At 37.8% G+C, this 12,769-nt stretch overlaps 2 protein-coding genes across 3 annotated transcripts; one reads left to right on the top strand and one right to left on the bottom strand.

The window, feature by feature from the left end:
* Positions 1-616: 616 nt before the first annotated feature.
* On the bottom strand, positions 617-5,278 carry LOC127445316 (carbonyl reductase [NADPH] 1-like). The gene is made up of 4 exons (XM_051705315.1): positions 4,990-5,278; positions 4,564-4,866; positions 4,372-4,479; positions 617-1,597 (listed from the first exon to the last, which is right to left on the bottom strand). Exons 1-4 carry the CDS (start codon positions 5,123-5,125, stop codon positions 1,161-1,163), a joined length of 984 nt encoding a protein of 327 aa, XP_051561275.1. The 5' UTR covers positions 5,126-5,278; the 3' UTR covers positions 617-1,160.
* On the top strand, positions 5,149-12,235 carry setd4 (SET domain containing 4). 2 transcript variants are annotated; one of them, XM_051705298.1, is made up of 10 exons: positions 5,149-5,388; positions 5,465-5,560; positions 5,645-5,682; positions 6,480-6,568; positions 7,723-8,152; positions 8,245-8,419; positions 10,528-10,609; positions 11,599-11,679; positions 11,879-12,002; positions 12,080-12,226. In XM_051705298.1, the coding sequence occupies exons 1-10, from the start codon at positions 5,313-5,315 to the stop codon at positions 12,134-12,136; spliced, it is 1,248 nt and encodes a 415-aa protein (XP_051561258.1). In that variant the 5' UTR covers positions 5,149-5,312; the 3' UTR covers positions 12,137-12,226. The 2 variants fall into 2 exon arrangements, with proteins under 2 accessions (XP_051561258.1, XP_051561257.1); XM_051705297.1 differs by having other exon boundaries at positions 5,151-5,388; positions 12,097-12,235.
* The last annotated feature ends 534 nt before the right edge of the window (positions 12,236-12,769 follow it).

Here is a 12,769-nt window from a genome sequence, read left to right as displayed (position 1 = left end):
GTGACCAAAACTTTGACACTCCAAGAAGCACATAAAGGCAGCATAAAAGTAATCCAGTGGTATATTCCATGTCTTCAGAAGTAATATAACAGGTGTGGGTGAGAAACAGTTCAATGTTTAAGTCCTTTTTTTACTATAAATCTCCACTTTCACGTCCACATTCTTCTTTTTTTTTTTTTTTTTGGTGATTCGCTTTTTCTGTGCATACTGGTCCACCGCATACTGGTCGGAGCTGGTCAAAGGTGGAAATTTATAATAAAAAAAGCACTTAAATATTGATCTGTAACTCACCCAGATCTATCATATCAGTTCTGAAGACATGGAATATACCACTGGATTACTTTTATGCTGCCTTTATGTGCTTTTTGGAGTATCAAAGTTCTGGCCACCATTCACTTGCATTGTATGGACCAACAGAGCTGAAATATTCTCCTAAAAAAATGTATTCGTGTTCTGCAGAAGATAGAAAGTCATACACATCTGGGTTGGCATGAGGGTGAGTAAATGATGAGAGAATTTTCATTTTTGGGTGAACTATTCCTTTAAGATGCTTTAAGTTTTTTGTTCTTCCAAACTATGCGGACATGAGCTCAAGAAAAAAAAAAATAAAACTGGGTGAGATAGATCATGAAATTTTATTTTGGTAATTCATAGTTTTCTGTTCCATATTAATAAGATCATTATCAGTTTTGGGGCACAACCCTCTTCAGTTTCAACCCTGATCATGTAAAAAGCCACTTAGTAAGATTCATTCTTTATTGAGCATTACCTAAAGAATAAATTAAGTGAACATTGTTTGATCTCATTTTTGTACCAACACATTCACACGCACAAGCTATGAATGCCACATGCTGAATGCCACGTAAAATCTAGCATATTTTGATTTAAATATACGAGTATGAATTTACATTTTTTCTTTACTTTTTTTTTTTTTTTTTTTAGCTATTTCATTTGTCTGCTCACAAAAAAAACTTTGACCAAATTTTAAAGCTTTTACATTTTTGGTTTTACTTACAATAATATGATATTACACAATACACACATAGTAATTTTTTATATTTTTGGAGTCAAATATACAAAGTGTATCTAAACTTGACTTAAGCTTTGAAAAGCAAACAAACACAACCTCTCTCTCTTTCTCATGCTCTCTCTCTTCCTTCTCACCAGGGCTGAACTTTCATCTCTGATACAAACTGCCCATGGGGCTCTTTAGCCCCTGCAGGTAGCAATGCTAAGTAAACTGGAGTGACAGCGCCCTCATCAGGTGACTTGGTTGCATTTGGTCCAGCCATGTCAGTTCTGACCCAACCTGGACAGCAGGCATTGCACAGTATCTCATCCCCCGGCCTCTCTTTCATTAGATTTCGGGCCAGGATTCTAGTTAAGGTGGTGAGGCCGGTTTTGGAGACTCCATATGCCGTGGTGGGCCAGCCTCTTTCTGAGTGGAGCCCTTCCTGGGCATCACGGACAAACTGCTCCATCAGCCCCACCAGTTCCTCCTCTGTGATGTCATTGCTACGGAAACGGGCCTGGAGTTCTGGACTGCAGCGCCCCAAAGCTATAGAGCCCATTATGCTTGAGACATTCACTACCCTGCCTAAAAGCAATATGAAAGTGATAAAGAAGTGTGAAAGTATCTGATTTTAAAAGAATAGTTCACCCAATATAAATATTCTGGCATTATTTACTCTCACCCTCATTTTGTTCCAAAGCAGTATTACTTTCTTTGCTCAGTGGAACGCAAAAGTAAACTTTTGACGAATATCTTGGCCACTCTTTTTATATAATGAAAGTGAATCAAGGCTGGGGCTGTCAAGCTACAAAATAAAAACTAAAAACAATTATCATAAAAATGTAATAAAAGTAGTCCATATGACTTGTGTTCACTAGAGAAGTAGCAAAGTCTGATTCATGAACTAATTGATCTTTTGATTCTGATATTTTCAATGAATTGTTGATCCAGTTCAACAAAACTAGTCTGAATGGTTTGTTCACGAATCTGGAGGGGAAGATTATTAGTGAATAACGACTTAAATCGCACATCGCTATCGTCTGACTTCATAAGAACTGGAATATATAGCGCACGAGTCATACGGACAACTTTTATGATACTTTTATGTTTTTTGTCATTTTTGAGCATGACAGACCCAGTCCTCGTTCCCTTCCATTACACAGAAAACAGTGGATACAATATTCTTCAAAAATGCACCTTTGTGATCCATGAAAGAAAGAAAATGATACAGGTATGGAATGACATAATATGAGGGTGGGTAAATGATGATAAAATGTTCAAATGTTCATATTAACTCTATATATGCTATACTACATACCAGGGTCAGAAGTCTAGTTTGTTTAAATTAAAGTGTTTGACAAAAATGAATGTGACAGTTTATGTTTTAAATGGTCAAACAATGCCCCATAAAGGTAAAAAATAACCCTGCAAATCAAATCCAGGGGGCAAATATTGACCCTAAATGTAAAAGGTCATTTCTGACACTGCTATATACTACCTATAAGTATATTATATAATACGAAGTATAATAATCATACTATATAATAAAATCCTACTATATAACAATATACTATAATATATATAATAAGTATACTCTAATTCAGTATATAGTAAATGTATATATATACACACACACACACACACACACACACACAGGTGCATCTCAATAAATTAGAATGTCGTGGAAAAGTTCATTTATTTCAGTAATTCAACTCAAATTGTGAAACTCATGTATTAAATAAATTCAATGCACACAGACTGAAGTAGTTTAAGTCTTTGGTTCTTTTAATTGTGACGATTTTGGCTCACATTTAACAAAAACCCACCAATTCACTATCTCAAAAAATTTGAATACATCATAAGACCAATAAAAAAAAACATTTTTAGTGAATTGTTGGCCTTCTGGAAAGTATGTTCATTTACTGTATATGTACTCAATACTTGGTAGGGGCTCCTTTTGCTTTAATTACTGCCTCAATTCGGCGTGGCATGGAAGTGATCAGTTTGTGGCACTGCTGAGGTGGTATGGAAGCCCAGGTTTCTTTGACAGTGGCCTTCAGCTCATCTGCATTTTTTGGTCTCTTGTTTCTCATTTTCCTCTTGACAATACCCCATAGATTCTCTATGGGGTTCAGGTCTGGTGAGTTTGCTGGCCAGTCAAGCACACCAACACCATGGTCATTTAACCAACTTTTGGTGCTTTTGGCAGTGTGGGCAGGTGCCAAATCCTGCTGGAAAATGAAATCAGCATCTTTAAAAAGCTGGTCAGCAGAAGGAAGCATGAAGTGCTCCAATATTTCTTGGTAAATGGGTGCAGTGACTTTGGTTTTCAAAAAACACAATGGACCAACACCAGCAGATGACATTGCACCTCAGATCATCACAGACTGTGGAAACTTAACACTGGACTTCAAGCAACTTGGGCTACGAGCTTCTCCACCCTTCCTCCAGACTCTAGGACCTTGGTTTCCAAATGAAATACAAAACTTGCTCTCATCTGAAAAGAGGACTTTGGACCACTGGGCAACAGTCCAGTTCTTCTTCTCCTTAGTCCAGGTAAGACGCCTCTGACGTTGTCTGTGGTTCAGGAGTGGCTTAACAAGAGGAATACGACAACTGTAGCCAAATTCCTTGACACGTCTGTGTGTGGTGGCTCTTGATGCCTTGACTCCAGCCTCAGTCCATTCCTTGTGAAGTTCACCCAAATTCTTGAATCGATTTTGCTTGACAATCATAAGGCTGCGGTTCTCTCGGTTGGTTGTGCATCTTTTTCTTCCACACTTTTTCCTTCCACTCAACTTTCTGTTAACATGCTTGGATACAGCACTCTGTGAACAGCCAGCTTCTTTGGCAATGAATGTTTGTGGCTTACCCTCCTTGTGAAGGGTGTCAATGATTGTCTTCTGGACAACTGTCAGATCAGCAGTCTTCCCCATGATTGTGTAGCCTAGTGAACCAAACTGAGAGACCATTTTGAAGGCTCAGGAAAACTTTGCAGTTGTTTTGAGTTGATTAGCTGATTGGCATGTCACCATATTCTAATTTGTTGGGATAGTGAATTGGTGGGTTTTTGTTAAATGTGAGCCAAAATCATCACAATTAAAAGAACCAAAGACTTAAACTACTTCAGTCTGTGTGCATTGAATTTATTTAATACACGAGTTTCAAAATTTGAGTTGAATTACTGAAATAAATGAACTTTTCCACGACATTCTAATTTATTGAGATGCACCTGTATATAATCCTCTGATTCTAATAAAGCTCATTCTGACTTTCTGCAAAAGCAAAAAAAAAAAAAAAACAAAAAAAAAATTAAATTAAAAAAAAAAAAAAAAAAATGCACATTTGATATTACCTACCTCCTGGTTTGATAATGGGCAAGAACACATTGCACATATCTTTAGTGGCAAAAAAATTGGTCTTCAGTGTCACATCTGCTTGGATCCCAAAGGGGGTCGTGTCTGCCACTGCCATGAAGAAATAAACATGTTTTAATCGCACAGTGATGGTATTATGAGGACATTTAAATTCAAACAAATGCTTTCGGTTACTTTTGAAGGCGATCCCAGCATTGTTGATGAGCACGTCCACTCCCCCGTACTTCTCTTTGAAGAAGTCCCGTGCCGTGCGGACGCTGTTTGGGTCATTGATGTCCAGCTGATGGAAGAGCGGTGACAGCCCCTCCTCCTTCTTCAGACTGTCCACCGCCGCGGTTCCTCGACCGATGTCACGGGCTGTCAGGTACACGTCCCCGGCATAATCTTTACACAGCGCCCTTACGATTGCAAACCCGATGCCTTTGTTTGCACCAGTCACCAGAGCTACTTTGGTGGTGCTCATTGCTTGCAATGTGTCTGCAATGAAGGAGAAACTGAGAGGAAGACCATGTCCTATGTCTATATGATATAATAACTAATTAATAAAATCAACCAAAAAATACACTATAAATCAGAAATTGTCTTTTAAAGGAAACATACCTGCTCTACTCTGCAGCGAACAAGTCAGATTTATTTGACGTGTTTGCAAAACTAAATTGTGCGTTGCCACCTTACGCGCATGCGCCGAAGAACACACGCTTTCGTAAGTACATAAACAACGCGATACTTCTAACATGTGCGTTGACTGACGATTGCCTAAAAGTAGCGACGTGTACGAGCTATTAATAAGGGGTTTGCTACGTTGACTATGATTGGTTCGAACGAAATGACGTCAGCAAGAAGGAAACACGTGATCTTAGAGACTCTGTTGACCATGTGGGTGTTTATTTTACAAAAACAAAGCTTTAGGTCGACACGTTAAAATGGATAAAACCGGAAGTCGTGCTGGGAGAAGAGCGAGGAAAAAACGACGGAAAAAACAGGAGGATATCTCCAAAGGTATTCCATACACTACAGGATAGTAAGATAATGTGTTATGATATATGATAAACGTTTTGTTTGTGTTGCACTGTAGTTACTCTGAAACATGAAGATCAGTTTGTTTATTTAAGAAGATGGCTGAAAGAAAGAGGTTTCACCTCACAGTCTCTCATCCCTGTCAACTTCCATGGTAAGCAACCATTTTATAGTTATAACATTGTATTTACAGACTTTAAATACATATTATGGTGTACATCCAATTTTTTCTGCTCAGATACAGGAAGGGGACTCATGGTGACTCATCCTATCAAGGTAAAAGGAATCTTAAAAGAATAGTTCACTCCAAAATTTAAATGATCATATCATTTACTCACCCTCATATCATCTCAGATGTGTATGACTTTCTTTCTTCTGCTGAACACAAATGAATATTTTTAGAAGAATATCTCAGCTCTGTAGGTCCATACCATGCAAGTGAATGGTGACCAAAACTTTGAAGCTCCAGAAAGCACATAAAGGAAGTATAAAAGTAATCTACATGACTCCAGTGGTTTAATCCATGTCTTCTGAAGCTATCTAATCGGTTTCGGATGAGAACAGACCAATATATAACTTATTATTCACCGTACATCTTGTCATTGCAGTCTCCAGGCATGATCATGATTTCAAGCTCAATTACACTTCCTAGCACTTGACGCATGCGGAGAGCGCTAGATGGCGCTAGGAAGTGTAATCTAGCTTGAAATCATGATCACCAAGGAGACTGCTGTCAATATTTATAGTGAAAAATTAGCTTTTTTCTGTTCTCATACAAAAACGATTGGCTTGATTCAGAAGACATGGATTAAACAACTGGAGTCATATGGATTACTTTTATTCTGCCTTTATGTGCTTTTTGGAGCTTAAAATTTTGGTCAGAAATCACTTGCACTGTATGGACCTACAGAGCTGAGATATTGTTCTAAAAATCTAAATTTGAGTTCTGCAGAACAAAGAAACTCACACATCTGGAATGGCATGAGAGTGAGTAAACGATGACAGGATTAGAATTTTGGGGTGAATTATTCCTTTAATCCTTAACCCTAGCTTTTGTTTTATCACCTTTGAAGGCCAATGGCAAGATGATTTCCTTACCTGAGAATTGCTTATTGACCACCAGCACTGTTCTTAGGAGTTACATGGGAGACTACATAAAGAGGTATTGAACTGAATCTGATCATACACATGCAGTCACTTCTTACTATTACGAGTATGATTTCATTTTAGAAACATTTTATCAGAGAACCTCTGTCACAGTTAAGGGACAAGGCTGCTTTTTTTAAATAGTTAGTTCACCCAAAAATGAACTTTTTACTCAGCCTCATGCCATTCCAAAAGTGTATGACTTTCTTCTGCAAAACAGGAACAAAGATTTTTTTTTTTTTTTTTTTAGAATATCTCAGCTCTGTAGGTCCATACAATGCAAGTGAATGGTGGCCAGAACTCTAAAGGTCCATATATTGCATAAAGACATTATAAAAGTAATCCATATGACTCCAGTGGTTTAATCAATATCTTCCGAAGTGATCCAATTGGTTTTGAGTGAGAACAGACCAAAATGTAGCTCCTTTTTTTTACTGTAAATCTTGACAGCAGTCTCCCCTGCAATCATTATTTCAGGTTCGATTACACTTCCTGTAGCGCCATCTAGTGCTCTGTGTATGCGTCAAATCTAGTAATCAGAATAATAGTGATAATTCAGCATTATATTATAATAATCAACTTGATGTGTCCCACAGTAATAATTTATTATTATGCAATGTTCCACTTGGGTTTCAAAAATAAGTCAGTGAAGTAGCTTTGCACAGTAAAATCATTTGAAGGTAAATCATGCTTTTTATTAAGCTACTATGTATCGTTGTGTATCAAATATAAATATAAAGTCCATATCAATGAAAATGATTGAATTTTATTCTCCCTTGTGTTTATTTAATGAAAAATGAATTATTAGATTTTTATTTAATGTCTTTAAAATATTTAATCTACTTGGCTATAATGACTGTTTGGATGAAATGATGGTTCCTCTGATTTAAAAAAAACAAACAAAAAAAAACAACTTTTGTGCCATTTTAGAACAAATACACAATTATCGAGATATGTATCGAATATCGTCAACAGGCTAAAAAATATCGAGATATAATTTAAGACATATCGCCCAGCCCTAGTTTGTGTTCTACAGAAGAAAGAAAGTCATACACATCTGGGATGGCATGTGGGTGAGTAAATGACTGAGAATTTTCAGTTTTGGGTGAACTATCCCTTTAATTCATGATTGCAATAAAGTAACTTTGCTTTACCTCTTTCTACCTTCAGATGGCATCCTCCAATATCTCCTCTCCTGGCTCTTTGTTGTTTCCTCATTGCCGAGAGACATCGTGGAGATGCATCCGAGTGGAGTCCCTATATTAACATCCTCCCTAAGTCCTACACATGCCCTGTGTACTTCCCAGATGACATCACTGACCTATTGCCTTCAGGTCTCCAGAAAACAGCCTTGGAGCAGAAAGAACGGTTTCAGGAACTCTACTCTTCTTCAGTTATGTTCTTCCACTCTCTCCAGCCACTCTTCAGCCAGCCTGTGGAGAAGCTGTTTACCATGCATGCACTGCGGTGGGCTTGGTGTAGCATTAACACTCGTACAGTGTACATGGAGCATGCTCACAGCAACTATCTTTCCAGGGAGAAGGACATCTATGCACTTGCACCATACCTTGACCTGCTTAATCACTGTCCTAATGTCCAAGTAAGAGCTCCTAGATTTTGAGATACAGAGCCTGCTTTAAAATGGATAATTCACCCCATAACACTTTCAAATACACTTTCCTTCATTTACAGGTTGAAGCTGGCTTCAACAAACAAACTCGCTGCTATGAGATTAGAACTGTCCAAGGCTGTAAAAAGTTCCAGCAGACATTCATCAGCTATGGTCCTCATGACAACCATAGACTGCTTTTGGAATATGGCTTTGTTGCTCCTGAAAATCCCAACAGTGTAGTCTATGTTGATTTGGGTAAGGAACATGTGTTTTGAACAATGTTCTAAGTGTTTGGGTAGTATAATAACATGGGCATGAACTTTATTGGTTAAATTAAAAGATTATCTGCTAAAAATTGTGTATTAGTATTTAGGTGCTGTAACTATTTCATGTAACCACTTTATTTGTCATAATTTTATGATGAATTTTTAGCTTCTTTTTTTGCAGTTCACATACACCGATCAGCCACAACATTAAAACCACCTGCCTAATATTGTGTAAGTACCCCCCTTGCCGCCAAAACAGCGCCAACCCACATCTCAGAATAGCATTTTGAGATGCAATTCTTCTCACCACAATTATACAGAACGGTTATCTGAGTTAGCGTAGACTTTGTAAGTTCGAACCAGTCTGGCCATTCTCTGTTGACCTCTCTCATCAACAAGGCATTTTCGTCCACAGAACTGCCGCTCACTGGATGTTTTTTGTTTTTGGCACCATTCTGAGTAAATTCTAGAGACTGTTGTGCATGAAAAGCTCAGGAGATCAGCAGTTACAGAAATACTCAAACCAGCCCATCTGGCACCAACAATCATCCATGCGATTATCTAATCAGCCAATTGTGTGGCAGCAGTGCAGTGCATAAAATCATTCATATATGGGTCAGGAGCTTCAGTTAATGTTCACATCAACCATCAGAATGGGGAAAAAATGTGATCTCAGTGATTTAGACTGTGGCATGATTGTTGGTGCCAGGTTGGCTGGTTTGAGTATTTCTGTAACTGCTGATCTCCTGGGAGTTCTGCAGATGGAAACGCCTTGTTGATGAGAGAGGTCAACAGAGAATGGCCAGACTGGTTCAAACTGACAAAGTCTACGGTAACTCAGATAACCGCTCTGTACAATTGTGGTGAGAAGAGTATCATCTCAGAATGCTATTGAGATGCAGGTTGGTGCGGTTTTGGCGGCACAAGGGGGACCTACACAATATTAGGTAGGTGGTTTTAATGTTGTGGCTGGTCGGTGTATATAGTGCTATGGTGTGAATAAACGAAAGTTCCATGTAATCTCTCAGTTAACCCTTAAATGCATGGCCGTTTTGCCAACCATTATTAAATACCTTGGTTTTTTATCGACCCGGCACTTATATCTATCACAGTTGGATCAACAAAATGCACAGATAGTGTCAAATTTCTAGTATTTTTAAGACAATTAGAAAATGACAGAATAGGAAATATTCTATTATACTTTGTGTTCTATTTTTCATATATCAAAGAGTTGATGCAACAAATGATAAAACAGGATTCATTACTTACACACTAAAAATGTTGAGAATCAACCGGCTGTCCTACACTTAACACATAAACTACACATAAGCTACACATATGTATTTTCTCAGGCCGGAAATAACTGTGTATAAATTGAGTCTTAATAGACGTACGACTTACAAAATTTCAGAGGTACACCCAAATGTCAATAGTCCTATCATAATGTTCATGTGTTACACTTGCTATAGTTTACTTCCATGTTGCTTCATCAAATAGCAATATCAATTGTAAATAAAGTCAATCACTGAAACAACAGCGCCACCTTGCATTACAAATAACTTGTATAATATGTATGTGTACACACTTATGGATTACCGATAATTCACAATTGTTGCACAGAAAATCGACATGATATAGTAGTAATTTGAATATGGCACTCATTTGTGTTGTAATAAACAAAGAAATTAAAATAGATATGAAACTTCAATAGATATGAAGTATAAAAGTGGAAATAAATATTTTGCGACACTATTACATATCTTGGGTCACTAGTAAAGACCCTATACACTTTTGGTATTTTAACAATGTTTTTTTGTGGGGTTTTTTTTTTTGTTAGACAATTCATAGGTGGTGGCTTAACTCCAAAAAATGGATGAGGTACGGAGATTGAGTGAGGTCCCGGGTCATTAAAGACCCGAGGTATGCATTCAAGGGTTAACATGATGTCTAAAAACTGCATATATAATAATTACATTTGTATAAATAATTATATACAGTATATAATACATTTTTCAATAAAAATAGCATGTTACTCTACAGGACACTGCTGTCACTGCTGGAAATGTCACATCATCTACCCATTTGTTGTTATTTCAGGAACTCTAAAATTGTGTCTAGATGAAAATGACAAACAACTAGCACAAAAACTACTCTATCTCAAGGAAAACAATTTTTTAAGGTGAGTTAGTTACATTTATATGTTATTAACATTGTTTTGGGACCACATCCACACTGATACAGTTTAGTTAAAAAAAAAAAAAAAAAAATGTTCGTTTTGCTACGTTTATGCCTCTAGTTCCCACTGAAATGACATTTTCCTTCCTTGAAAACACTCTCCATAAAAGCATACTTTGGAAAATGATGAAACGGGAAACTGAAAAGGATTGGTGTGGATGTGCCTATGTGTTTTACATTAATGCCAACCCGCCTGGAATTCTAGTTGTAGAATTAATGAACTCTGGCACATTCAGTAACTTAAGTACATGTATTCGTCCCGAACCGTCACGGTACTGACGTCACGGTTCGTTGCATGCAGTCAGACGAAGAATACATCTGAGTCAGTCACAGGCGATCCACACTCCAATCCAGAAAGGGGCACGTGCGGTAATGCAACGCTATTTTCTAACCGCCACAACAGGAAAAAAACAGCAGAAGAAGAAGAGACCATCTATGCACCAACCCAAAACAAGAATGGCTTCTCTTAATGCACAAGTTTTATTTTTCATTATTCTATTTATTTTGTACATTTATAACACAAGAGATGCTTTTCAGTTTTGTAGCTGATTGTGACCAAATACCTTTTTGTTTTTTTATCAACCCTACAAAAAAATATGGCCTATGCAAGAGTGCATTCTGTTTACTGCTTAGTGTTTAATACACTAAAGGAGGCTGTACTGTACCAACTACCTCAGGGGGGACTAAATGCCACTAGGTGGAACAAACTGTAATTTGCACTACTGTCTGTTCAAAATAAATGAAAAGAAACCTAGTATTTGGGATTTGTTGCTTTTTCCTGTTGTACCAAACTCGTATCGAACCATGACCCCAAAACCGAGATACGTACCGAACCGTGACTTCTGTGTACCGTTACACCCCTACTGTGGGTGGAAATTTTTAGATTAGTAAAGAAATAGTATAAATAAACCTTATGCTTTCTCTCTTCAACAGAAACCTGACCTTTGGGATGGATGGCCCTTCCTGGCGACTGATGACTGCACTCAGACTACTCTCCCTGAAACCTGAGCAATAGTGAGAAGTTCATATTCAAAACACATTTGCATGTAGTGAATTTTGATAATGCAAAATGCATTCCAAATCAGCTATTTTTGTAATGCCATTGCTTGCATAGCTTTTATTTGGTTTTTGGACTATGTGATCAAGCAAAGTCTTGCAGTTATATCTGAACACTTTCACAATTGCAACTGATTGTCAACACTGTTCTCTGCAGCTGTAGCTGGAAGAGTGTCCTCTTGGGGGGAGCGGTGAGCCAGGACAGGGAGGAGTGGTGCATTAACTCTGCCTTAAAGCTTTGCAATGACCTCACCGAAGACAATGTCAAAGCACTAGAGAGGGTGAGTCTAATTAAAATGTATTCATTTTTAACACCGTCTGTGTGTAATTAAAGACATGGAACTACTTATAGCCCAAGTCTTTTCATTTGTACAGCTATCTCGGCTTAAACAGGGTACAGACCTGTCTCGCCTAGAACAGCTCTGTGTGGTGGAGAGCCTGAGACGAGAGGAGAAAAGGATTCTGGAACACACAAGAGAAGTTCTACAAAACTTCCAGAGACAATAGTCACCGTGGTGACAGTAGGGCACCCGGAACTAGGGAGCCAGAACCCTTGTGCTGTTACTGCCAAGATCTAAACACAAGACAAGACTGAGAATAGAGCCAACAGAGACTTTTAGTCATATAGACTACTTGTACTTTCATGTTCCATTTTCTCTTACTTCTTGGGAACTGTGAACAAAGTGCACCGAAAGACCAGTCCCAACAACAATGAATCTTCTCTTCACAACAGAATGAGCTACACTCTGAGGATTTGGTTGGAGATGACTGATATTCAGATGCATACCTGTGGCCAGCACTATCTTTCATTTTCTATCCAGTGCTGCTAATATTAATTGACAAAAGAAACCGGATCAGATGATGCTGTAAATAATCCATTTGGAACTGTAGAATAGAAAAAATATATGTATAGAATGCCAGAACTAGGCCAAAGCTCTTCATTATATAGCAAAAGTTATATAATGTATATATTTTTTTTTTGCTTAGTGATGCAGCCACGTTTTTTATATTGCTATGTACTACCACAGTATGTCGTTGAGTTTGGAAT

The sequence above is a fragment of the Myxocyprinus asiaticus genome, chromosome 8, assembly GCF_019703515.2.
Source record: "Myxocyprinus asiaticus isolate MX2 ecotype Aquarium Trade chromosome 8, UBuf_Myxa_2, whole genome shotgun sequence".
Taxonomy (NCBI): domain Eukaryota; kingdom Metazoa; phylum Chordata; class Actinopteri; order Cypriniformes; family Catostomidae; genus Myxocyprinus; species Myxocyprinus asiaticus.
Note: the sequence above shows the minus strand (reverse complement) of the source record. Positions and strands in the feature narration are given on the sequence as shown.